The sequence below is a fragment of the Artemia franciscana genome, chromosome 4, assembly GCF_032884065.1.
Source record: "Artemia franciscana chromosome 4, ASM3288406v1, whole genome shotgun sequence".
Taxonomy (NCBI): domain Eukaryota; kingdom Metazoa; phylum Arthropoda; class Branchiopoda; order Anostraca; family Artemiidae; genus Artemia; species Artemia franciscana.
In genome coordinates, this window is record NC_088866.1 from 43,357,407 (window position 1) to 43,382,237 (window position 24,831).

Below are 24,831 nucleotides of genomic sequence, written 5' to 3' on the forward strand. Positions count from 1 at the left end.
CCCTTAATATGATAGATTATACAACTGTTACAACTACTAACAACTCACCGCAGCACCAAGCCGCCTGAGGTCAATACAACCACACAAGCTCATCTTCTATCCCAATCTATTCAAAGTCCCCCACTTTACACAATCCCAGGAAGTTCCCAGTTCCTTCAAGTCTTCCTTTATGACTTCCTCCTACCCCAAGAGTGGATGAGATCCTTTCCGTTTAGTCCTAGGTGTTTAGCCGAAAAGGACAATCTTCAGCAATCTGTCATCCTTCATCCAGAGAACGTGCCCTAGCCTTCTCAACCTTTCTGTATATAGGCTCATATAGCCTTGGAAAGCGGGATTGAGCTACATTTTTCAGACAGCCTACTGTTTGAAATACGGTCAGTCAGCCGGATACCCAGAACAGTTCGTAGGCAATTTCTCTGGAAAACATCTGGGCAATCTTCATCTGCTTTTCTGGGTGCCTATGCTTCAGAATCATATTTTACCCCTGTCATCACTGTAGCTTCCTATATTCTAAACTTGGTTTGCAGACATATCTTCCTATTCTCTCAAACACAAAAATACTGTGAAAAAAGTGCTCTTAGTTACTCTACTTTTATCATCTTTACTCCTCCCACCGTCTTTACTAATACTATTACCCAGGTGTGTGAAGCTGATCACCTGATCAATCTTTTCGTTATCCAACGTCACCTTTTCGTTTTCATTTATTCCTAGCCTCAGTGACTTAGTCTTCTTAGCATTAATTTGAGACCTGTTCTAGTAGCATCAATTCGCAATATCTCTAAATGTCGATCATTTTGCTCACTCTTTCATCTAAGTTGCTTACATCATCCTCATAATCTCATAACCTCATAGTCCTCATAATCTCTAAGTCTAGGAAAGTTTTTCCTCCCTATTTGATTCAGGGTTCTCCCATTTCCTTTCCTGTGCTCCTTAAGACAAAGTCAATCAAAATGATCCATATAAAGGAGGATAGAACACAATCCTGCTTAATACCTGATTTGATAGGAAACCAGTTGCTAACCTCATTTCCTACCTTAACCGCAGCAGCGTTATTCTCATACATAGCACTAATCACTTTAATGTATTTGTCTGGCATACTACATAAGGATAAGACATTCGCTAATGCTCTTCCATCAACAGAATCGAACGTTTGCTCATAATGCATAAGACTGAGGACTAAGGGTGTTTGATAGGTCTGAAACTTCTCAATTATTACCCTCAGAATGAAAATTTGGTTGACTAAGTAGCCTGCTATCTAAAGAGACCAGGCTAATGCATTGATTCTACCACGCTCATTCCTATCACCTTTCTCATGCAGTGATTTGATATGGGTTTTCTAAAATCGCTAGGTACATTCCCTTTTTCAAAATTCATAATCTTCAGTAACTTATTTCTATTCTCAAAGCCACCATACTTAAGAAATTCATTTACCACACTACCAGCACCTGGGGCCTTATTGTTTTTAATGCTTTTAGTACTGTCGATAATTCTTCCTCACAAAATAAGTTTTTTCACATCCAAGGTGTCGCAAACTTTTTCATTCTCCTCTGTATCTTTTCGTGCAACTCTGTCTCGGTTTAATATATTCACAAAATGTTCTTCCCATATCTCTAACTATTTCCTAATCACCAATTGTTGCTCTGTTCCTATCTTTAACTGGGACGAGTCTGGATTGACTCCGCGGTAATTTATCCATGGCCTCTACTTCACACCTCCTTAGTCATATGGTATTTTAATGCTTTCTCTATTTTCTTCATATCCCTCTTGTCTTCATATGATCTATCACTCAGATAATTCCTTTACATGCCCATTTTCCTCTCTAATAAACATAAACCTATTTTATTAATATTCCTAGCTGCATTCCTACTTTCCGGGTTGCAGCGGTAGCTAGAAACCTAGAAAGAGACAATCACGTTCAATAGTAAAAAGCAAAATAGCCTGTAACTCCTTAAAACTATAGCCCCTTGGTTTGAACAACAAAGAAAATATGTCGCCTTGAAAAAAAGTGGCTTGAACTGCGATTTTCTGCATGGGCGTCATCTTTTTTTCCTTATTTCCTGGTCAAGCTAGCTTAGCACTAGAAAATTATAGGGAACTGTTTATTGGCTCATTTGAAAGGATATTGATGCGTTTAAAATTAACAAAAATAATTGAAAAAACAAAACTATTTTTTTACGAAAAACTGTGTTTTTCTATAGTTCAGTAGTAGTAAATGTTATTATCATCTGCTTGCCTCCTGTAACCAAACTTTTGGCTCGACTCCTAAAATGCGAATCCCCATAACGTTTTGCTATATTTCCATAGGAAAAAAAATTTGGGTTGCGGCGGTAGTAAGCATTTATATAAGGAACTGAACTCTAGTACATTTACATATAGTCATGATAAAGAACGAACTCTGGCTCATAGTAATTTATTCAATTTTGAAAATAAGAAATTACGGCAGAATATACTAAAGGACGAACCTTTGCCATAAGAGTAGTATAGTAATTTCCGATTCTGGATTGCCTAGTTCACCCCATCAATTTACATCACTTTCAGTTCATTTTACATCATTTTAACCTCAGATTATAAACATTTTGAACGTTTTTGATCCCGACATTCAACATGAAAATAGGTCCTTGGAAATCAAAATTTGGTCTCACTTTTATACTTTTTCAAAATGTGAACGCGGGTTACAGGTCCCACCGAACTCATCAGTTAAATTTACTCCTTTTTAATCGAATTTGCGCTATTTTAAATGAAAATTTCCAGTATTTTTACAATTTTCCATCCCTACATTCATTTTCTATCCTACATTCAACATGAACAGTTCCTAGGAAATCAAATTTGGTCTTATTTTTATACATTTCACAATGTGAATACGGGTTCTAGATCATCCCATCAATTTACCCACTTTCAAATGAAGATTTCCGACATTTTTGTAATTTCCCATCCTGAGCTTTAAGATCGTAACAGGTCTTGTGAAATAAGAATTGGATTATATTCCATTTTTCTAAAATATTGATAAAATGTAATAATTTAATATCTAGTATATAGTTCAATATCTAAATAATTTATTTTCTTTATTTATATATTAACATATAATTAGCTTTTCTTTCTTTTAATTAACGCTGGGTTTATTCCCAAGAGATTCTGTTATTCGGAGCTCTGGGAACAAATCAAAACACGCGTCATCTGAAATGACACCAGAAGTCTTTCAAATGAAACATTAAAATGATAAATACATTTTCTCTGCAGGCCGAGGTGTGGCCGTGTTGATAAAGCGATTGACTGATCATTGGCTGCTTTCCAACAATTTGGCTCTCACTGTTACCTTGTGTAGCAGTTAGCGATGTCAAAATAATCGGACCAGAGGGGCCCAGATCAAGGAGTAAGAAGCAGACAGCTCCCCTCAAAAAAAAAAAAAACCCGCGGCTTTTGCCTCAGAACCCAGGCTGAGATCACCAACACCAAAAAAAGAGAACCCGAGGGAGGGGTTTTATAAAAACTTAAAAAATCTTGTTTTATTCAATTATTATTTAATTGTAATATTTTAATTTTAAAACTTAAAGAATTTATTGAAATATAAAAAATGAAGTCCTGTGGTGGCGCAGTGGATTTGACCTTAGCTTGGTAATACGGGACCCAGAGATCAAATCACGCTGTTGGAATGCACTGCAGGGTCGACGCAGGGACCTTAGTAGTCAAGAAGCGTCGGTAATTCTTAAATGATAATAATAAAAAAAAAATAAAAATGGATAACAACCTGGGGGAGTTTTTTTTTCCAGAGAAGCATGCTACATACCCCATCTTTGTTCAAACTGTGACAAGAAACTAGCATTTATTTATTTTCCCTTGTGTTTCTTTTTTTGGTCGGGATGATGTAATTTTTCTTCAATATACATATCAAACGAATTTTCTTTTAAGGAAGATTCTGAATATGTTTAATTTATTAAGTTTAACTAAGCCCATCAAAAGTCACGAGACAAAAATTTATTATTGAGATAGAGCCTGTGACGTCACTGTGTGTTTTTTCTCGTGAAAAGATTCTATTTGGCTCCGGAGAAAAAATTACATCTAAACTAATTTAAACTGAAAGTAAACTCATCTAAACTGAAAGTAAGAAGCGACATTAAGACTTAAAACGAACAGAAATTACTCCGTGTATGAAAGGGGCTGTTCCCTTCTCAACGCCCCGGTCTTTAGGCTAAAGTTTGACTCTTTCTCTCAATTTTACCTTATTAAACAGTAAAAAAATTAGCGTAAAGAGCGGGGCGTTGAGAAGGGAACAGCCCCTTTCATACACGGAGTAATTTCTGTTCGTTTTAAGTCTTAATGTCTCTCCTTACTTTCAGTTAAAAAAACTAGTTTTTTTTATTTAATTTCTGAACATTTTTGAATTAATGTATGTTTGATTTTGGCTCTCCGCACACAAATTATTAAAATGAAATTTGCATATTAATTCTTTTTTTTTGCTAAATGGCTCTCTCTTAGTTTTGATCAGACGATTTTGAGAAAAAAAGGGGTGGGGAGGAGGCCTAGTTGCCCTCCGATTTTTTGGTTACTTGAAAAGGCAACTAGAACTTTTAATTTTAAACGAACGCTTTTATTAGTAAAAAATATGCAACTGTAAAAAATATTTATTAGTAAAAAATATTTTTACATATTCAGTTGAATATGTAAAAAATATTCAACTGAAAGTACTATTAGTTTCAGTTGAAAAAAACTTTTTCATATTTATTTTTTCATTATTTATTTTATAATAATGTTAGAAAATCCTGCGCCCCGTCATTGAATTTCTCTTCCCTCATGACATATTCCTCAAAGGAAAGATCCTCCCACATAGCCCCTCCCTTCACCCACCAACCAATATAACCCCCCCTGAAAAACACCTGTACACTTCCCAATAACCATTACTGTATGTAAACACTGGTCAAAGTTTGTAACTTGCAGCCCCTCCCCTGGGGACTGTGGGGGGTAAGTCATCCCAAAGACATAGTTCTTATGGTTTTCGACTATGTTGAACAAAATGGCTATCTCAAAATTTCGATCCGCTGACTTTGGGAAAAAATGAGAGTGGGAGGGGGCCTAGGTGCCCTCCATTTTTTTGGTCACTTAGAAAGGGCACTAGAACTTTTCATTTCCGTTAGAATGAGCCCTCTTGCGACATTCTAGGACCACTTGGTCGATACGATGACCCCTGTGGAAAAAAAAAACAAAAAAAAACAAACAAATAAACACGCACTCGTGATCGGTCTTCTGCAAAAAATATGAAGTTCCAGATTTTGTAGATAGGACCTTGAAACTTTTACAGTAGGGTTCTCTGATACGCTAACTCTAAATCTAACGTTACGATTCTATGACTTTTAGGGGGTGTTTCCCCCTATTTTCCAAAATAAGGCAAATTTTCTCAGGCTCTTGACTTTTGATGACAAAGACTAAATTTGATGAAACTTATATATTTAAAATCAGCATAAAAATCTGATTCTTTTGATGTATCTTTTAGTATCAAAATTTCGTTTTTTAGAGTTTCGTTTACTATTGAGCCGGGTCGCTCCTTACTACAGTTCGTTACCACGAACTGTTTGATCTTTTTTACTAAGTAAATGTGTATTATGAAGAGCAGACTGGAAAGAAAGAAGGATCTAATTTATGTGTTGAATTCTACAGACTTTGCGTAGTATTTACAGTCATTTAATTTTACTTGTTTCATATATTTTTCACAAGGAAAAAAACTAAAATTTTGCGTGATTTTATTTCTTGCTTAATTATTTCTTCGTGAACCAATTCACCTTATTTATGCATAACAAGCAATTCTAAATAGAACGAATAAGCAGTTTTATACTCAGCCTTTCTTTCTGCTATTCTTAAATATTTTTCAAGTAGGCTATTTCGATTAGAACTGTCACAAGACTTAATGAAGCAAAGGGTAACAAAGCAAAAGCAGATAAACTTGATGCACTAAATATAAATTTAAATACTAAGAAAGCATTACTACCGCTTCCATAATATTTAAAACTTCTACGATAAACAAATAACCTCTTTTCTAATTCTTCTTCCATTTATGTTTGAAAATAAACTTCAAACAAATTTCTGTGGATCCATTCCCTTAAATCTTCTTTTTATATAATCAACACACAAATGACCGCAATTTACATAGTTAAGATTTTGGACTTGAGAAGAATGATAGACGATTCGCTTCTTTGATGTCTTTAAATAGTTGATTATTTCATTTCCAGGCTGAATTCCAAAAGAATCATAAAATTCTTCAAATGATTATTTGGGGTCATTGAAATTAAAGTTCAATGCGTCCCAGGCGATCCCATACAGTCATAATTGATTACACCATATTTTTTCTTTATTTTACTTAGTAAGTTATCTCGAGAAAAAACGCCTTGAAAATAAGGAATATGAATAATTGATTCCATACATCAATATTTACCAACAGAATCAATTGATTTTCTATTCTTTTTGACGTTCCCCGTTTTTTAGAAGCAAGCACTCTTTAAATTGTGAAATCTCAGCTTCCGTAACTTTTCTGGGTCTACCACGTTTTTTGGGAGTTTCAACAACCGATTTCGATCCAGATCCAATAATTTTGTATGTACCTGGTAATTTTAACCTCGACCTATTGGTAAAGTCCCTGGTAATGCTAAACCTTCGCCTTTAGCGTTTGAAGAATTAGTAATTTTATCAGATACCAGATTCCTCATAATGCAAATAAACTTAACTTAGTAGAAATGTCCCGAAATTTCACAGTCGATTTTCTTTGAAAAAACATATTTCAAAAATAATTCTTTGCCTGGATGTCGGGATTGATTAATAATAGATTTTAGCATGTATTTTGCTGTTGTGTTCTTGCGCTGGGGTGGCCTCCTCTATGATCTCCTACCTTGTATGTTTTTTTTTCTCTCATATGTTTTTTTTGTCGTTTTTTTTTCTCTCTCTCTTTTTGGAACTATTAGTATGACGAGACGTTGTGTTTTTTTTTATGCATTTGTGCTGCCCCAGCCTTACGAGCTCTGCTCTCTGTTGGGGCATAATATTGTTTTTGTATATTTTTAATTTGAATTAATAAATATTGATTGATCGATTGATCAGCAATATTCTTTCCAACATATGTTGCTAATGCAGCTGCACCACTTGTAAGAGCAGCTTTACCTATTGCAGCTGCTAAGAGCATTAAAAATGCCCATCATTTTGAAATAAAACCCATCTGGGCATTAAAAATCCATCATTTTGAATTAGTTGATGATACAATATAATTATATAGAAATCTTTGTTCTTTATTTTTCCTTGCTCAATTTGTTCAACTTGTTTTCTTCTAAGCAAAATTTTAACAGGTTTTACCAACAATATTGTTTTCTGTTCAAATTCGACAATTTTCTTTTTCTTAAAACATTTGTTTATTTTTGCTTTTTGAAGACGAGATATATGAATTATGTATTCAATCAAGTCAGTTTTTATTGATTTCAAATTCATCAAGAAGAGATAATAACGATAATCTTGGATGATTTCGAAGTAGTTGTTTGAAGGATAGATCGATATTGCATCCTTTATTTTCACTTTTATATTTTTCAATCTTAATCACCTGTTATTTATGAAGTAATAGTTTAACAGGTTCTCGTTCATTCACTTTTTTATGCTTTACTCTAACTTTACACTTTTGTTTAGAATCGAAACAGGTTTTAATTTTTTGTTTTTGAAATTCTGATAAATAAATTGTATACTCTTACATTTATTAGAGAATTATTCTTATAGATAAAATTCCAAGGTTCGGATTTTTGTAATACTCTTTTCAAAAAACTTCATGGACTTGATTTTTACTTCAGCCTTCCTTTCATTCTCTTTTGAAATGCTTCATCGGGATCTTTCAAGTGTACTTATTATACCATTTTCGAAATTGTCTAAACGTTCAGATAACTGCATGAACCCTTTGAGTATACCAGTAAAGTTATAAAATTAACTGCATTTGCCCTTTTTTTTGGTTTTGCGACATTTCTAATTTTTCTAATTTCTGGATTCATATCTTCTTTTGTTACTTTTACGGTATTTTTTACTAATAGTTCTTTGTCATCAATTCTAGTCAATATATTGTCAGTTGATCGTTAAATCTTTGTTAATCCATTGATATCCTCACTTAATACTGATATGCAAGAATTTGTTCGTTAACAACTTCACGCTTGAAATTGTTTAAAATAATTTTCACATTTTGTAAATCCAGAGCATCTTTTTTCCCTGATTTTGGATCACCTAGATTAGCTACTCCTTTCAATTGTAAATCAATATTACCATCATCATCCAGTAATCTGCAAATTTTCGATATTTACTTTCTATACTTCCAAACTTGTTCATATAGTATGCTCAAATTTTATTAAGCAAATATCTAAGTCCTTTCTGTACTTGAGGGATCCATAATTTGTTTTCAAATCAATTAGTAAAAAATCCTTGATTCCTTGTTGTCTCATTAAAGTAGTTGATGAATTTTTCCCTTTTCAAGTCAGATGCATGGTTTGTCGGATTCTATCTATTTCTTTTGGATTACAACATTTAAAAAATGCCAAATAGTTACAGTTTAATCGTATAATCTTATGTGTATGAAAATAGCTCTAAAAATATAGATTATTGATGTATTTCGTTTTCTACCTCTCACAAATAAATCTTCAATTTTTTTCTGACATTTTTTTTTCTACAAAATCGTCAAAGATAACTAAATTTCGAACCTTTTATATTTATATTTATCTTCTTGAAGATCTTTAGCATACAGATAAATGTTTTGAAAGTATAGGTAATCATAAATCAAGTTCAAGAGTAAATTGGTGTTACCACATCCAGAGTTACCACAAATCAATAATCGAAACAGCCATTGAGGTGCTAGCGAATGTTTATTTTTAAAACAATCTTTTTAATTTTAAAACTTAGAAAAGAATTTCTATGTGAGTGAATCATAAGAAAACGAGGTATGCAAATAAAGTGGAGAAAGCACTAAAATATGAACTACGAAGGTGTGAAGTAGAGGCCACGGATAAAATTGCCGAGGATCTGGAAGATGCCACTAGAAAGCATAATAATAAAGTATTAAAATATTTAGTTCAAACTAGGCATTCATTCAGTGAACACCTCTTGCATGCTAAGAGCATTGTTGAAAAAACTATTTCCTGGTTACATTGACTGTGTGCATTATCTGAATCGATCATAAGTGGAATAAGCTATGTTTGGCAGATAGTTGTGAATGAGTTAACATTTTGACTGATATTTGACAGCTTGTATAATATGAATTTTGCTGGTTAAAAATTGTGTAGGATAGTAGCTAAGTGGGATCAGAATACGGTGGAACAAAGTACGTGGGCCTGCCTATACAAAGTTAAGTACCTTTCTTTGTTAAGATAATTTTGTAGTAGGAAAGGAATAATGGCCGAGAAAGAAGCCCAGACATTGTCAGATATACTAACAAAGGTTAACGAAATGAGCTTACGCGTAAAAAAGATTGACCCAACAGCTGAACAAGTGTCATCGATCAGCTTGGATCTGGGAATGTTGTCTCAGGAAATGGAGTCATCAGCAAATGAATTTAAGCAACAAAGCGATAGAATTCAGTCTGAAGTGGCTCGTCTACATAGAGAACTCAAGCTAACAAAATCAGAGTTACAACAGCTTGAAGCTGATGGTAAGCGATGTAAAGTCATTTTATATAATTTGATCCAATTAGAAGAGATTGGTCACTTTTTGGTTATTTGATTTCTGCTTTTAACAGCGTTATCCAAAACACACAAATGCACCCTAGTAATTTCAGAGATGCGTTTCACCTAAAATCAACCCATAGTATTTCCCCTATTTTAATAAAATTTGGTTATGTAAGTGCCAGAGACTTCGTAATGAAATAAAACGTTTATCTACGTCAATACAAATTATCAGTTTGCCTGCAGTACACAGAACGTGAAAATGTATCACTTAAATACGTTTCGGCGGAGGTGCCTGGCCATAACTAATTAGAATCATAGAAAACGCAAATCCAAACTTTTACTAATTTCAGATTCAAATTCTAGTTGATAAAATTTGAAGGAACACTAATTTATTCCAAATAAGCGACAACAAGAATTATTCAACAACAGGAACTACTTAATACTCAAAACGTCACAAGAAAGAAAACGCCATTTACAAGGAACTAGTATTTACAGGGAAAAATTTGTAACAAGTGATTGGAAGTTATAGCTACAAAAGAAAAACAACGGAGACATAATAAACTAAAATAACATCACTATTTAGCTTATTAAAATGTTACATAATGGTAATATCAATTTTGGATTTATTATGCTACTATAATTTTTTTTTATGAAAATAACCCTATATTTCTTGAAAAGTGGTTGCGCAAGATAAGTACATAGGCAGGGATTTGTGGGGGTGGGTTCTTGTCTCCTAGCATTATTCAAGGATACATTTTAATAAATTTTGTCCACTACCCATTCGAAGATAGAGGTAATGAAATTCTTGTATTTTATTAAAATTAAACAAAGCATTTCACTACATAACAATGATTTAAAAAAGAGATTTGGATTCTCTCTGACAGGGCCGTTCAAGGTGGGAGCAAGCTGCCCTGGGTGCCTTGACCAAGAGTGGGAGGTTCTGTTGATGGAGGGACGCAATGGCTGTTTTTTTTTATCTATGTTTGAATTGGGGTGAGGGTGCCGCAATTAATTTTACCCAAGGCGGCACCAGTCCTAGGAACAGTCTTGCACACTATCAACTCTAAGTATCTATGTTTGAGTTGGGGTGAGGGTGCCGTAATTAATTTTACCCAAGGCGGCACCAATCCTAGGAACAGTCTTGCACACTATCAACTCAAAGTATCTATGTTTGAGTAGGGGTGAGGGTGCCGTAATTAATTTTACCCAAGATGGCACCAATCCTAGGAACAGTCTTACATACTATCAACTCAAAGTATCTATGTTTGAGTTGGGGTGAGGGTGCCGTAATTAATTTTACCCAAGGCGGCACCAATCCTAGGAACAGTCTTGCATACTATCAGCTCAAAGCATCTATGTTTGAGCTGGGGTGAGGGTGCCGTAATTAATTTTACCCAAGGTGGCACAAATCCTAGGAACAGTCTTGCACACTATCAACTCAAAGTATCTATGTTTGAGTTGGGGTCAGGGTGAACTCAAAGTGATTTTTCTGTTTTTATAAGCATCCTTCTAGATCTTTCCATACACTTTCATCTTAGAACTCTTCAGACACCAGATTTCCGACCTTTTAATAGTGTCTATTCATGAAAGTTTAGGAGAGGGTAATTGTGGTTTTCAATATTTAGGCGAGGCAAGTTTGTCACTTTTTTCCCTTTTATTGATGAAAAAATACATAGGAAACGATATTTTTCAATGAAAATACTCCAAAAATAAGTATTTTTCAATGAAAATATCACAAAAAGTATTTTTCAAAGTATGGGGAGGGGGACAAGATATCTAGGGTAGTACAAGTACATCCCTCCCTCAAATGACAACACTGCTCCTTCTTGAAGATTACAGTCATTTTAGTCTGCTGATGAAGATTCTAGAAAAACGGAGGGTTTTTTTGATGAGCCTTTTTAATACTCCCGATAAAAAAACATCATTTTCAATAAAATCATGAAAAAAGATTTTTTTTTCAAATAAGCAGCGTTATAACTTGTAACGATTAGAAGCTGTACCGAATATGGGGGGGGGACTGATGTCCCCTCAACACACCACTCCCTTCATAAAAGCTTAACTACAACTCTTGAAAGCATTTTAGAATGGAACTATATATCCAGTTGGTAATTGCGAGTCCACAGTGCCCTTTCGAAGCATTAAAACCAAACATTTATTGTTTAAGCCGGACAAAACTAAAACAAAGCCTTTCATTCTCAAAGCTCTAGGAGAAGGAGGTTTAATCTCTAGGTCAATTTGCTTTTTTGTTGGGACATTAAGTCTTGAAGTACCGAAAATAAAATCGAACTTTAGCCTTAAAAGCGAGAGTGTGAGACAAGAGGGGGGGGGGGGCATTTATCCATACTAACTATTGATTGTGGTTTGACTGCAGATATTTTTGCTTAGGTTAAGATAAGGAATTTGTTTTCAACTAATTCCTAATCGGCTGGCCATCTTTGACTGTTTGTTCAACAGTGTTATGGCCCCATGCTGGCCAAAATTGAGGTTTGTGGCCAGGAATAGAAGAAATATGCCATTTGGTGTAGTGAGATGTCTTCTATTATGTAAAGGAACAAATAATTTCCTTTAAAGAGCCTTTTCTCGGTATTCTATGGCCAGCGGTTTTGTTTGATAAGCCTCTTGAAAAAGAACGCGAAATTAACCGAACAGATAAACAAAAACCCCGTGAAGGGAGAAAATATACCAATTGTTCTCGGTAAAAACGCTATGTTTCGTATTTTTGTACCTAGAAGCGTGGAAATTCTGCTTCTTTCTCAAGTACTTGGGTCTGAAATGCAATTTTGTATTAAGATGTTATAATTTTTTTGAGATGTTTTCAACTTTTTTTATAAATTTATGTGAACGTATTTATGGAATTATACTTATGCCAATCTATTTTCATGAGGAACCTTAAACTTGGCAAATTTTACATATTTGGAATCAGCAGAAAAGTAGATTCTGTTGAGGTATTCCTATTTGGATTTACTAAAATTCTGGATTACTATTTACAGCGTTAGGTTTTTCTTACTGCTCAGCACCGTGAACAGTTTGATAAAATATACACAATTTTGGGGTTTGCATGCAGCAGCAAAAACTATGAGAAGATGGCCTGACTTATTTAATGTGCTTTCATTTTATTGTTAATGGTCAAACCACTAATGGTAGGGAACTGAGAGCAAAGAGTGACTCATACCACTAGTAGTCGAAACATACAAAGTAGGGATTCTGATAACAATGTAATCATTAAAATAGTTTGCTGATCATTTCTATCGCTAAAATGTAAAATTCATTAGTTATATATTTACAAAGCAAATTTATTAGCATGAAAAAATTAAGGAATTTCAAAAAAAAAATCTGGGAAACAGCAACAAAAGAAGCTGCAATCATGACAGAAACTATATCATCACCAACAAACTGCTTGTGAATCGTGAGAAGGAGTGTGCATCTTCCCACGGGTGTTTGTACCAGATCAGCAGCCACAACATATCGAATGGGGCTCATTTAAACTGGATTGAACAATCTTTAATTCCGATCACTAGAAAAAAAAAATATACCACAGCAAAAATGTAGATTTGCGTCATGTCGTGACACAAAGCAACAATTTCGGCCCGAAGAGGACCAATAGCAAACATGCTATTGAGTGAAAGTCCTATGGTAGCTCTAAACTTTAGTTTTAACCGTAAATTTTCATTATTTTCTAACTATCGAAAACTGAATAATATAGACTTCCAGCACCAGAGGCCATAAAACCACGAAATGGCAAATTCGTCCATGAATGTATCTGCAATCAATACTAATAAAACGGTTATTCAACACAACTATTTTTAAGCTTAATTTGACTGAGTTTATTTATTTAAAAATAAATAAACCTGCATTGCAACTATATTCTATTGCTTCCGATTAACGACGCCTTTTGACTACTAAAGTCCTTGCGTTGGCCTTGCAATGTGTTGCTACAGGTGGGTTCAGACTCTAGCTTCTGCATTACAAAGCCGACTTTCAACCCACTGCGCCATTACAGAACATTGCAATTTTACGCCCTCATTTCTAACTTTCATTGAAGTCATTCAGATAAATACGAAGGGGGCGGAACTACTATAAATATAGGATTAAACATTGTCCAATAAGAACGAGGTTTATCAAACCCCCCCCCCATGAAAATAAAAAAAAATATGACCATACAATTCATTTGGTGAAATTCCTCACCCCACCCCTCCCCCTTCAAAAATGTTTTGAAGGAATCTACTTTTTGAGGGGTAATTGTCATTCCGCATGCAAGGTTATACCAAAGTTGAACTTTGACATATGCATTATGATTCTGGGGTTGTACTCTCCCCTAATATTTAAAAGAGCTTCGGGTATGATAATCAAAATGATCAGAAAAAAAAAGAGTCTTCAGATGAAAATAAAGAATAAAAATTAAAACTAAAAACAAACAGAATTACGACTGACACACCACAAGAATTACGACTGACACACCACAAGAATTACTCTTTATGCTGACTCCAAAAATGCAAAGTTTATTTATTTAACATTTACTATTCAAAGGTCATTAGCATAATAAATTTGAATTATTTTTTAGGAAGAGATAAAACACCCCCCAAAAAGGGGTATCATTATGATAAATTATATTGGGAAGGTTTAAGAAATGGAATCACTGGTTTAAAGCTACCTTCTGCAACAGTAGCCTACAGATTTCGTGTTTTTTAGGAAAGCAATGATTACTGATGGTTTCTTTTTGTAATGGTTGATTGAATCAAACCAATGACAGTAAATTATTGCGAGAGGGTTCATTTGAATTTAAATTATAAGTTCTAATGAACTGTTTTATTGACAAACGAGATCATGCACGCTACTTAAAGCACTTATTTTCACTTTTTTAACGCCACGAGCAAAACAAGGCGGCCCAGACAGGACCAAAAGCGACCCGGCTCAAACTTCGAAATATCCAACTGGCTTAGAACCACCGAAATACTACTTAAATAGCATCTCAGTTCCAGATATCATACTGGTGCACGGTGGCACACTGCGCACTCGTCCTTAATAAGGTATGCAGTTTATAAATCTGAACTTTTTATTCAGTAATTCCTGGTCTCCCTTAGTTTGTGAAAATATATTTGAAGTAAGAGTAGAATATGGGTGTTAAGGGGATGACAGTTTTATTTAAAAACAGTCATTTTAAAAAGAAACAGGGACCTTAATAGTCAAGAAGCGTCGTTAATTCTTAAATAATAATAATAACATTAGTTTGAAATATAAAACTCTTATGATAGGAAATTAGGTCTTCTATTTGGGTATAAGTTAGGTTTTCTTGATTAATCAGTTTAAAATTAAGATACAGACGTTTAAATTTTTAAGTTTGTATGCTCAATAAAAACAATACTAGCCTCTCAATTGTAAAACAACAAATAATAACTATTTTAAACTCTTCTAATATTAGTGAAGACATACTCAAATACATCCCTAGTTTAACAGTTTTACCACTTCATTATAACTGAAGGTTTTTCAACAATACTTAAAACCAACTACTTCCCCCTCCCCCAAATTTCATAGAAAAGCCTCCTATACCCTTTCCCACGATATTTCCCATCTTGCTAGCAACATTTGATGTAACATTGGACAGCTTGTTCACAACATTCCCAGGAGTTATATCATCCACTAAGCTAAGTGTCTCTCGGAGCGTTGGTTTTTGTTTCTCTTCACCTCCAGCAGGTCCTTCTGTAAACCTGGAAAAAAGGCTAATATTAAAAGTTGCCGAAGCAGTACTGATTGAAACTATTGCTTGTAACCATGATAGAGTTTGAGACCACTTAGTATGCGTACCACAAACAGGGTCTTTAGAGGATAGGACATTTTCTAAGAAAAACTAAATCTAACAAAAATTCTACTATGCAAGTGGAAGCAGTAGAACGTCCAAGATTAGGCTGGGAGAAGACCTGCGGGACATTTTGGTAGGGATTCAAGCAAAAACTAAAAAAAAGGGATAAAATGAAAAGAAAAAACAAATTATTGTATTCACTTCTGACTGCTTAAGGAGTCGTTACTTCCTATCTCCCTAAAGCTTTACCGTAAAATATGTGCAACTTTCTCACTTGGATAAAAAGTCCCAGAGCTAGGTTTTCTAAATACATTTTTACTATTAAGATAAAACTATGTGAGAGTTATCATTCCAGAATCATCTTCAACTTATACTTTTTAAATGATGCTTTTAAACTTTAGTTTATTATGGGTAGTGGTTCTCTCTTTACCAGGTTGCAGTCACTTTTGCGACCGTAATATATGACGCAGGCAATCACGGATACTTACCAACAAAGAGTAATTTAATAAGGAGTGGAATATTTAATTAATTAATTTATATGTCATATTTTCAACACAATTAAAAAATAGAGGAGCAACAACATAGAAAAAATCATAGAGTAATAAAGTTGCACACCTCCTTACCTGAAAAGTTTTCCATACCGTATCTCTAATTTTAAATTTTCTAAATTTCAAAAAACTTGAAATTTCTAGCAATCTCAAGCGGGAAGATAGATCGATATTAGATTTAAATTTCTATGAATTATTGGAACAGGGGGTGCTGACATAATGTTGTCTGTGTCGCACCACGACATAGACAAGAGAATCTGCATATTCATTTTTTCGGCTAAATGGCTTTCTCATAGTTTTGATCGGACGATTTTGAAACAAAAAAAAGGGTGAGGGAGGAGGCCTAGTTCCCCTTCAATTTTTGGTTAATTAAAGGCAACTTCAACTTTTTTTATGAACCTTTTTAATAATTAATGTACGTAACTTACGAATTAACTTATGTAACGAACTTCTATGTTTGTTTATTTTTATTTTATTTTATTTATTTATTATTTTATTTTTGTACATTCGTTTTTGAATTGGTATATGATGAAATAAATCTTTTGTTTTTGTCCTTTTTTTCTTTTTCTTTTTTTTGTTTTTACCTTTCTTTTAGCTTTTTTAGTTTTTTTTTATTTTTATTTTATTTTTTTTAGTTTTCTTTTTCTCCTTTATTTTTCAGTATTTTTCCTTTTTTTAGTTTTTTTTTCTTTTTTAGTTTTTAGTTTTTTTTTCTTTTTAGTTTTTACCTTTTTCTTAGTTTTTTTAGTTTTTTCTCTTTTTTAGTTTTTTACCTTTTTTTTAGTTGTTTTAGTATTTTCTTTTTAGTTTTTTTTTGTATTTTTTACCTTTTTTAGTTTTTTTTTCTTCTTTTGTATTAATGCTAAAGCCAAGGTTCGAACCTGGAACCTCTCGAACCTAGTACCTAGAACATAACGCTTTACCAACTCGGCTACTTCGGCTTGAATACATTCGTTTTTGAATTGGTATATGATGAAATAATTCAGACGTCATATGCGGACAAACACGACGTCAGTCGACAGACAGAAAGACACACAAACAAACAACTTATTTTTATATATATAGATATGAGAGAGTTCGCCCCCTTCGTCAATACCTTGCTCTTTGTACTAAAGCTTGCATTTTGTCCCAATTCTTTAAGAACGACCCCTGAATCACAAAAGCCGTTGAATAAATAGTTGAAACTACTAAAAATACTTTGGCGTAAAGAGTGAGGCATTGTGGAGGAGATGAACCTCCTTATTTACAAAATAATTTCTGTTCTTAGGTTTTAATGCTGCTCCTTACTTCCAGCTTAATTTTTTTACATTTATTTTCTCATTGTTTTTCGTAAATAATGCTAGAAAATCCTGCAGAATCTTCATTGAAATTCTCTTCCGTCATGATAAGTTCCGCCATAGAAAGATCCTCCCTCATATTCCCCCCCAACCCCACCCTGAACACGAAAAAGTCCCCCTGAAAACTTCTGTACACTTCCCAATAATCCTTACTGTAAACCCTCACATGTAAACAATGGTCAAAGTTTGTATCTTCCAGCCCCTCCCCCAGAGACTGTGGGGGATTAAGTCGTCCCAAATGACATAATTATTAGGTTTTTTGACTATGTTGAACGAAATGGCTATCTCAGAATTTTGATCCAGTGAATTTGGGAAAAAATGAGCGTGGGAGTGGCCTAGGTGCTCTCCAGTTTTTTGTCACTTAGTAAGGGCAATAGAACTTTTAATTTGCGTTAGAATGAGTCCTCTCACGGCATTGTAGGACCACTCGGTCGATATAATCACCACTGAAAAAAAAACGCATCCGTGATCTGTTTTCTGGCAAAAAATACCAAAATTCCACATCTATAACTTCTCCACATCTATCCACATCTATAACCTTGAAACTTCTATAGTAGAGTTCTCTGATGCGCTGAATTTGATGGTGTAATTTTCGTTAAGATTCAATTACTCTTAAGGGTGTTTTCCCCTATTTGTAAATTTAGTCAAGTTTTCGTAACTTTTGATGGGTAAGACTTGACTCGATGAAACTGATAATATTTAAAATCAGCATAAAAATACGATTCTTTTGATGTAACTATTGGTGTTAAAATTCCGTTTTTTAGTATTTCAGTTACTATTCAGCCGGGTAGCTCCGTCAAACAGTTACCACGAACAATTTGACTATTGCTATGACACGCAGAGGGAAATCCTTTTACGAGCGCATTAATCTGTGTTATTTTTGAAGAATCTTTTTGCTACTGCTCGTATATATATTTATACTGTGGACATAGACCAAAATGTGTATTTGATCATTTCCCAATTTTACAGCTTGCAAATGGCTTTGCACGGGAACAGTCTCTTTCGGGTGGGATCTAAACTTGGAAAGATTTAATAAACACATCTGCTAGTAGCTAGGATTTCAGGCCTCGTATTCGTTCATAGTAATTTTAATCATACCAGACACAGAACTGCTTTTCAAGCTGGAAGTGCTCAATAATATCCTAATCATTGTCAAACTTCCTATTGTTGGAAGTGAATTTACCACTGCAAGCGTTCATAACGGCAAAACTTACTAAAGGACTCTCTCCAAGCGAAGAGCATTGTTTGAACAGAAGAACAGAATTCTTGATTTTACATTCTGGGCTTTTTTTGCCGATGAAACCACTTCCCGAAAAAGCAGCTAAAGGTACCATCCCCAGGAGAGCCGTTACTCTTTTTTATTCCGTTTATCCTTTTTCTTCCCTATTTATCATCTTTTTCCATTTCTTTTAAAGAATGGGGAGTACCACTGAATGGCACAAATTCAGGCTGACGATTTGGCAGGCTAATTGTTTCAGAAGAAGGATTTTCTAAATAAGATGGTGAAGGTGCAGAAATGAAGCTACTAACTAAGCTATATCCAGCTCCTGGAAATGAATTAGACTGAAGTTCTTCTGCCGAGGGACATGCAAATTCACCACTAAACGTTAATTGTCGTCCAGGTTCAATGTATCCAACTGGCTGTTCAAAATCGACAACAAGGTCACAGTCTAAAATTAGACACGATCGTTTTGGCCTTACCTCTGTTACGAGTAATTCATAAATCCTATCTCCGTCCTTAAATTCTATCCTTTCCCCTTCACTTAGACAAGTAAAGTGGGTGGCTAAAGCTTGCTCGAGCACTGCTTTTGGGTCTTCTATATTAAGAAAGTCAACACTCTGGGCTTGAAATTTAGCAAAGGAGGCCGTTGGTAGGGCTATGTAATCTATGAGTACAATATCATCTTGTTCTAATTCTAAGTTCTGCATAACTTTTAGTGGTAGCTGCACTTCTCCTTCATGCAAACCTTCTCCTTCCAAAAGAAAATTAAGTGAGCCACAGCAAGTCGATTTATTATTTTTCTTAAACGTTACCTTGAAAGTAAGTGGAAACTTTAAATTCCTTCTATTTATTTCTTGCAAATCTGCAAATGGTAAATTAATTTTATTACCTCGTACTACTTCTTTTGCTTTATCAAGCAATGTAGAAACCCTGTAAGTTTTTGAAAATTTTCCGCTGAATCTATTTCTCATTTAATTCTTTCCTCAATGGAAAATCCGAAACATTTAGCTGTTACCAGTATAAAGATTTCCTATCCATATTCTTTTTAATATTTAACGAAATATTACCAAAAGCTTCAGAATATTATCAAAAATATGGACAAATAAAAATGCATTTATTGAAAATTGCTATTTCAAAAAGGGTTTATGGAACTTATACTTTTTGAAAAAGAACCCAAGACGTATTTTCAGCAGCATGAAAATCTTTCTGGTCAAAAATGAGATGTACGAACACATCTTTTTACTTTAAACCCAACGCAAAATTACGCAAAAGAAACAGCAAAATTTTAAGCAAAAAAATCTAGACCAAATTCAGTTAAGGCTTGCCTTAACGGCCAGAATTTTTGATTAATCGAGAACAATAGGCTGCTCTTGTCAACTCGGAAAATTGGATAAGAAAAGAAATTTCACGATTTTCAAAAGGCTATTACTTCCAATAAATGTGATGGAATAGAATTTGATGATCACAGCTCCCTCGAAAAATAGAATTCTTGGCAATGTTGTATATAAAGACTTGAAACCAACTGCAAAAACAAGTTTTTAGTTAGATGTGGCATATATTGGTCATCAGCCCTATTTTATATTCAGGTGAAAGCTATAAATAGCTGCACAGCTGAGTAATTTTGATACTTATCGGTTATACAATAAACACCATAGAATTTCGATTGCAAATGATGCGAACATGACACAAGAAACTAGTCAAGCAACTTCTTTATACCACACAGTTAACTTTGGTTTGGTTGCAAAATAAATTGTATCTATATCTTATTTAAGTATTTAGCTGGTATTTTAGTTTGCTTAGATTAGGTGACGAATTTAATATATGCTATGCTTTACACCCTCTCCCCCTAATGTGCAAATATATCGCCCAGATTTGTTTCTAAAGTATTATATTTTCATCATACTTTGTTCAATTTTGTTAGGATTAATTGAACTTCACTTCCCGATTGTTTACTAGATAACCGATAAGTACCAAATATTTTATTGCCTCAAACCAAAACGTCATAATGTTTTACACACGTTTCTGTGTTTAAAGCCCCGAAGGAAACTGTTCCCGAGTTTAGTTTATCTCGTTTTTTCACAACGTAAGTTGTAGCCGTACGTTGTGTGAACAACGTTTTATCTTTGTTTGAAACGCAGTATACATAAAACCATTCCTATCATCAGAGTAACTTTAAAAAGCCCTTTCAAATCGTTTGAAAAGAAGGTGTTAATGATAGGACAAATGTGTTGGGCCTATATGACCCTTATAATATTATCAGATCTTTTGTAGGGCGAAAAACTATTGTAAGGAAGCCATTCTCAGGTAAATTTACAGTAATTGGATTATTGTATCAGATTAACGACGCTTCTTGACTACTCGGGTCCCTGCGTCGGCCCTGCAGTGCTTTACTGCAGCATGATTCGATCTCTGGGTCCCGTATTACCAAGCTAAGGTCAAAACCACTGCGCCACCACAGGACAGTAATTGGATTATATATTTTTAGAAAAACCTTTCAAACGATATAAAAGGGAGTCTCAGCAAGGTGATATATCTTTTGGGCTAAATGACCCTCTTTAATCTTTCAGGTTATTTTTAACAGTCAAGCACCAGTTGGAGTAATCCATTCACGTACATATTCATAATCAGCGAGTTTGATAGATTTGAAAAAATTACTTTCAGATTATATACGAAGCAATGGTGACAGCGATAGCTGCAACATATTAAAGAAAGAATCTTGATCCATAGTAACCAAAAATTCAAAAGCACGCATTACAAAAAAATAACTGAACAGCAAAAAAAAAATTACTGTTTGTCGCTAATACAGGAATGGTAACTATTAAAATGTCAAATGATTTTCAGGGATGAGAAACATAATATTTAATATTATACTGAGCTAAAAGCAGAAGAAGTATACCTAATCCTTTCCAAACAACTTTGTCGGAGTCCTGTCTTAGATTCTCAATTTCCATTGAATGCCCTCTCCTGGGAAAAAAAAAAGAAAAAAAAAGTAGGTTGATTTAGAATGTGGAGGGATTTCATCTTTTGTAACCTTCAAAAGGGCTTAACTATTTTCAAGCAAGACTAAAAAGGAAAAAAGAAAGCCCGGCTAGCATTTTTCACTTACTAGTTCAACAAATTTTTAGTTCGACAATTGATTAAACAAATCTTTTGCAAGATTTGACTCTGTTTTCTTTACTTTGCTTGGTAGGTTGTCACTAAGCATTGGCGCTGCATAAATTTTTACTTATGTTGCTTTATCTGACTTCAGTGTCCAACCTGTTTCAGTTTTTCCAAAAAACGAAACAGAAGGGAGAAACAGCTCACCTGTTTTGACGGACCTGTTTCTGTTTCTATTCTATTCAGTTTTTTTCCTCTTTTCTTTCTGTTCCTGTTTTTCTAAAAAAAAAAAAAAAAAAAAAAAAAAAAAAAAAAAAAAAAAACAGTATCGATGCTTAGTTAAGAAACTGATAGATACACACAGTCACAGTCACATGTCCGTTATTTTTGAGTTGCAATTATACAGCTAAAAAATTATCTATTGGTAACATCAAAGCACATCATGACTTAAAAATGACAACTGGGTAAAATTAGGTAATTTAGCATTACATAATTTAGATTGTTACTCACGTTTGGTACTGAAAACTAAAAACAGTGAGTCGAATGTACGAAATGAAGTCTGATGTTTGATAAGGCCTGGTATCACACGGTGAAAACAAAAATCATTAGATTTTAATAATGTTTTAGTTATTTTAGTGATTTTCTTCAATAATCTAGTGATTTATGTGCTGACTTAATGAATTCTTTGTTTTGACAATATAAAAATCACTAGAAATGGTGATAAATCCCTAGGGAGGACAATCCTGATTGCATCTCATGAGCGACCGTTTATTCAATGACAGCATTAAAAGAAACTAGATAAAACTTACTCTACATCCGTGCTTCTTCCCATCGTCAAGGCGCAAGTAGCTTCCTCTGTCTGAATTCTTTGAAGAGTGGATTGGTAAGTCTTCGAATTCAGTTTTTCTTCTTCGATTCCTTGGAGTTCAAAGTCGGAATAAACTTTCTGAGCAAAGTAAAATATATTATTTTCTAATACATAATTCCTTTTCAAAAATCAGTTAAAAAAAACACGAGTAACGCAATTAATATTAATGAGCATGCCTAATATTTAATCAAGCAAGATGGGCGTATAAAAATTACCATTAATATATTGTTAATGTTTGTGTTTTGTACGGATGAAAAGCGTTCACAAACTTATCTAATTATGTGTCTTTATTTTCACGGTCCAGCATTATAGCACTGACGAGAACGTAGTAAAAAAAAACTCTTCTTTTTTGGATACGAATAGGCGTAAGATGGGTCCATGGTAGAAATATATTTGGATTTTGATTACTCTGGGGTTTAATCAGTGGCATCGTTTCAGGGGAGCGAAGAGGGGGGGGATTTGCCCCTTCCCAAATAATTTGAAGAAAATATTATTAAGAAAACATACTTTTGTCATTTTTTTTTAAATGAAAAAGCAGCCCAAAATTTACTTTGTGGGTGCCATATGGCAATTTATGATTGCTTCATTAAATAGAATTTATAAAGACCAATTAAACATAAAAATTAGTTTATAAATGAGTCCATAATTAGCTCCCAACGATGTTCATGTGTCCGGCCCAGCCTTTCCATTCCGAATCACCCAACTTGCACTTTAGTTGATCATGTGGCACTTTATGACAGCCTTGAGTCTAATATAAAAAAAAGAAAAGGTATACAAATTAGCTTTTACTGGTCCTTATACAGGGTTCTACGATATTCCAGTGGCTCAATAGTGACGAAGAAAAATAAGAGGACATGTCACTTTTGCCCATGTGAAAAAGTGACTCTTCTTTTTGTGCAATGAGAGGGGTTACAATCTTCCTGTATTAGGTTTCAACAATGGCAATTAAAAAGAGTTTTTTATTATTAATTTGATAAGACAAAATTTTCAAATCACATGCAACCGAATGACTCGATACTCAGAGCTGTTGGAATAGTGCGTAGTTCAACCGTTAGATTTAGTCTCCTATAATGGGCGTGGGAGTTGAAGGAAGTGGAAGGGGGATATACACTTTAATGTCAACGGTAAAGCTAGCAAAAAAGCGAGCTTACTAGACTTATCATCTGCCACCTGAAAGCTGGTTTACAGTACACTGCTGCCATCTGTACAAAACTCATTGCTGACGGCCTTAGTCAAACAGTTCGTGATAACGAACTGTAGTAAGGAGCGACCCGGCTCAATAGTAACCAAAACTCTAAAAAATGGAATGTTGATACCAATACCTACATCAAAAGAATCGCATTTTAATGCTGATTTTAAATATATAAGTTTCATCAAGTTTAGTCTTACCCATCAAAAGTTACGAGCCTGAGAAAATTTGCGTTATTTTAGAAAATAGGGGGAAACGCCCTCTAGAAGTCATAGAATCTTAACGAAAATCAGACCATCTGATTCAGCGTATCAGAGAACCCTACTGTAGAAGTTTCAAGCTCCTATCTACAAAAATGTGGAATTTCGTATTTTTTGCCAGAAGGCAGATCACGGATGCCTGTTTATTTGTTTTTTTGTTTTGTTTTTTTTTTCTTTTTCCCAGGGGTGATCGTATCGACCCAGTTGTCCTAGAATATTGCAAGAGGGCTCTTCTAACGGAAATGAAAAGTTCTAGTGCCCTTTTTAAGTGACCAAAAAATTGGAGGGCACCTAGGCCCCCTCCCACGCTAATTATTTCACCAAAGTTAACGGATCAAAATTCTGAGATAGCCATTTTATTCAGCGTAGTCGAAAAACCTTATAACTATGTCTTTGGGGACGACTTACTCCCCCACAGTCCCCATGGGAGGGGGAACAAGTTACAAACTTTGACCAATGCTTACATATAGTAATGGTTATTGGGAAGTGTACAGGCGTTTTCAGGAGGATTTTTTTGGTTGGGGGAGGGGTTGAGAAGAGGGGGATATGCTGGGGGAACTTTACATCGATAGTTTGTCATGGGGGAAGGAAATCTCCATGAAGGGAGCGCAGGATTTACTAGCATTATTTAAAAACACAATGAAAAAATAAATATGAAAAAGTTCTTTCAGCTGGAAGTAAGGAACAGCATTAAAACTTAAAACAAACAGAAATTATTACCCATTTGAGGGGCTCACCTCCTCCTAATACCTCACTCTTTACGTTAAAGTATTTTTAGTAATTTCAACTATTTATTCTACGGCTTTTGTGATTCTGGGTTCATTCTTAATGAATCGGGACGAAATTTAA

General features: G+C 34.3%; 1 protein-coding gene across 5 annotated transcripts in view; it reads right to left on the reverse strand.

Moving 5' to 3' along the window:
* Positions 1-10,246: 10,246 nt before the first annotated feature.
* Positions 10,247-24,831, reverse strand: part of LOC136026467 (calcium-dependent secretion activator-like) — a 198,481-nt gene continuing 183,896 nt past the window's right edge. For all 5 annotated transcript variants that reach the window (XM_065703066.1, XM_065703070.1, XM_065703067.1 and 2 more), the window contains 2 exons: positions 22,475-22,611; positions 10,247-15,367 (listed from right to left, as the gene is read on the reverse strand). In XM_065703066.1, coding sequence (XP_065559138.1) covers positions 15,157-15,367; positions 22,475-22,611 — 348 coding nt within the window. In that variant the 3' untranslated portion in view covers positions 10,247-15,156. The remainder of the gene's footprint in view (positions 15,368-22,474; positions 22,612-24,831) is intronic.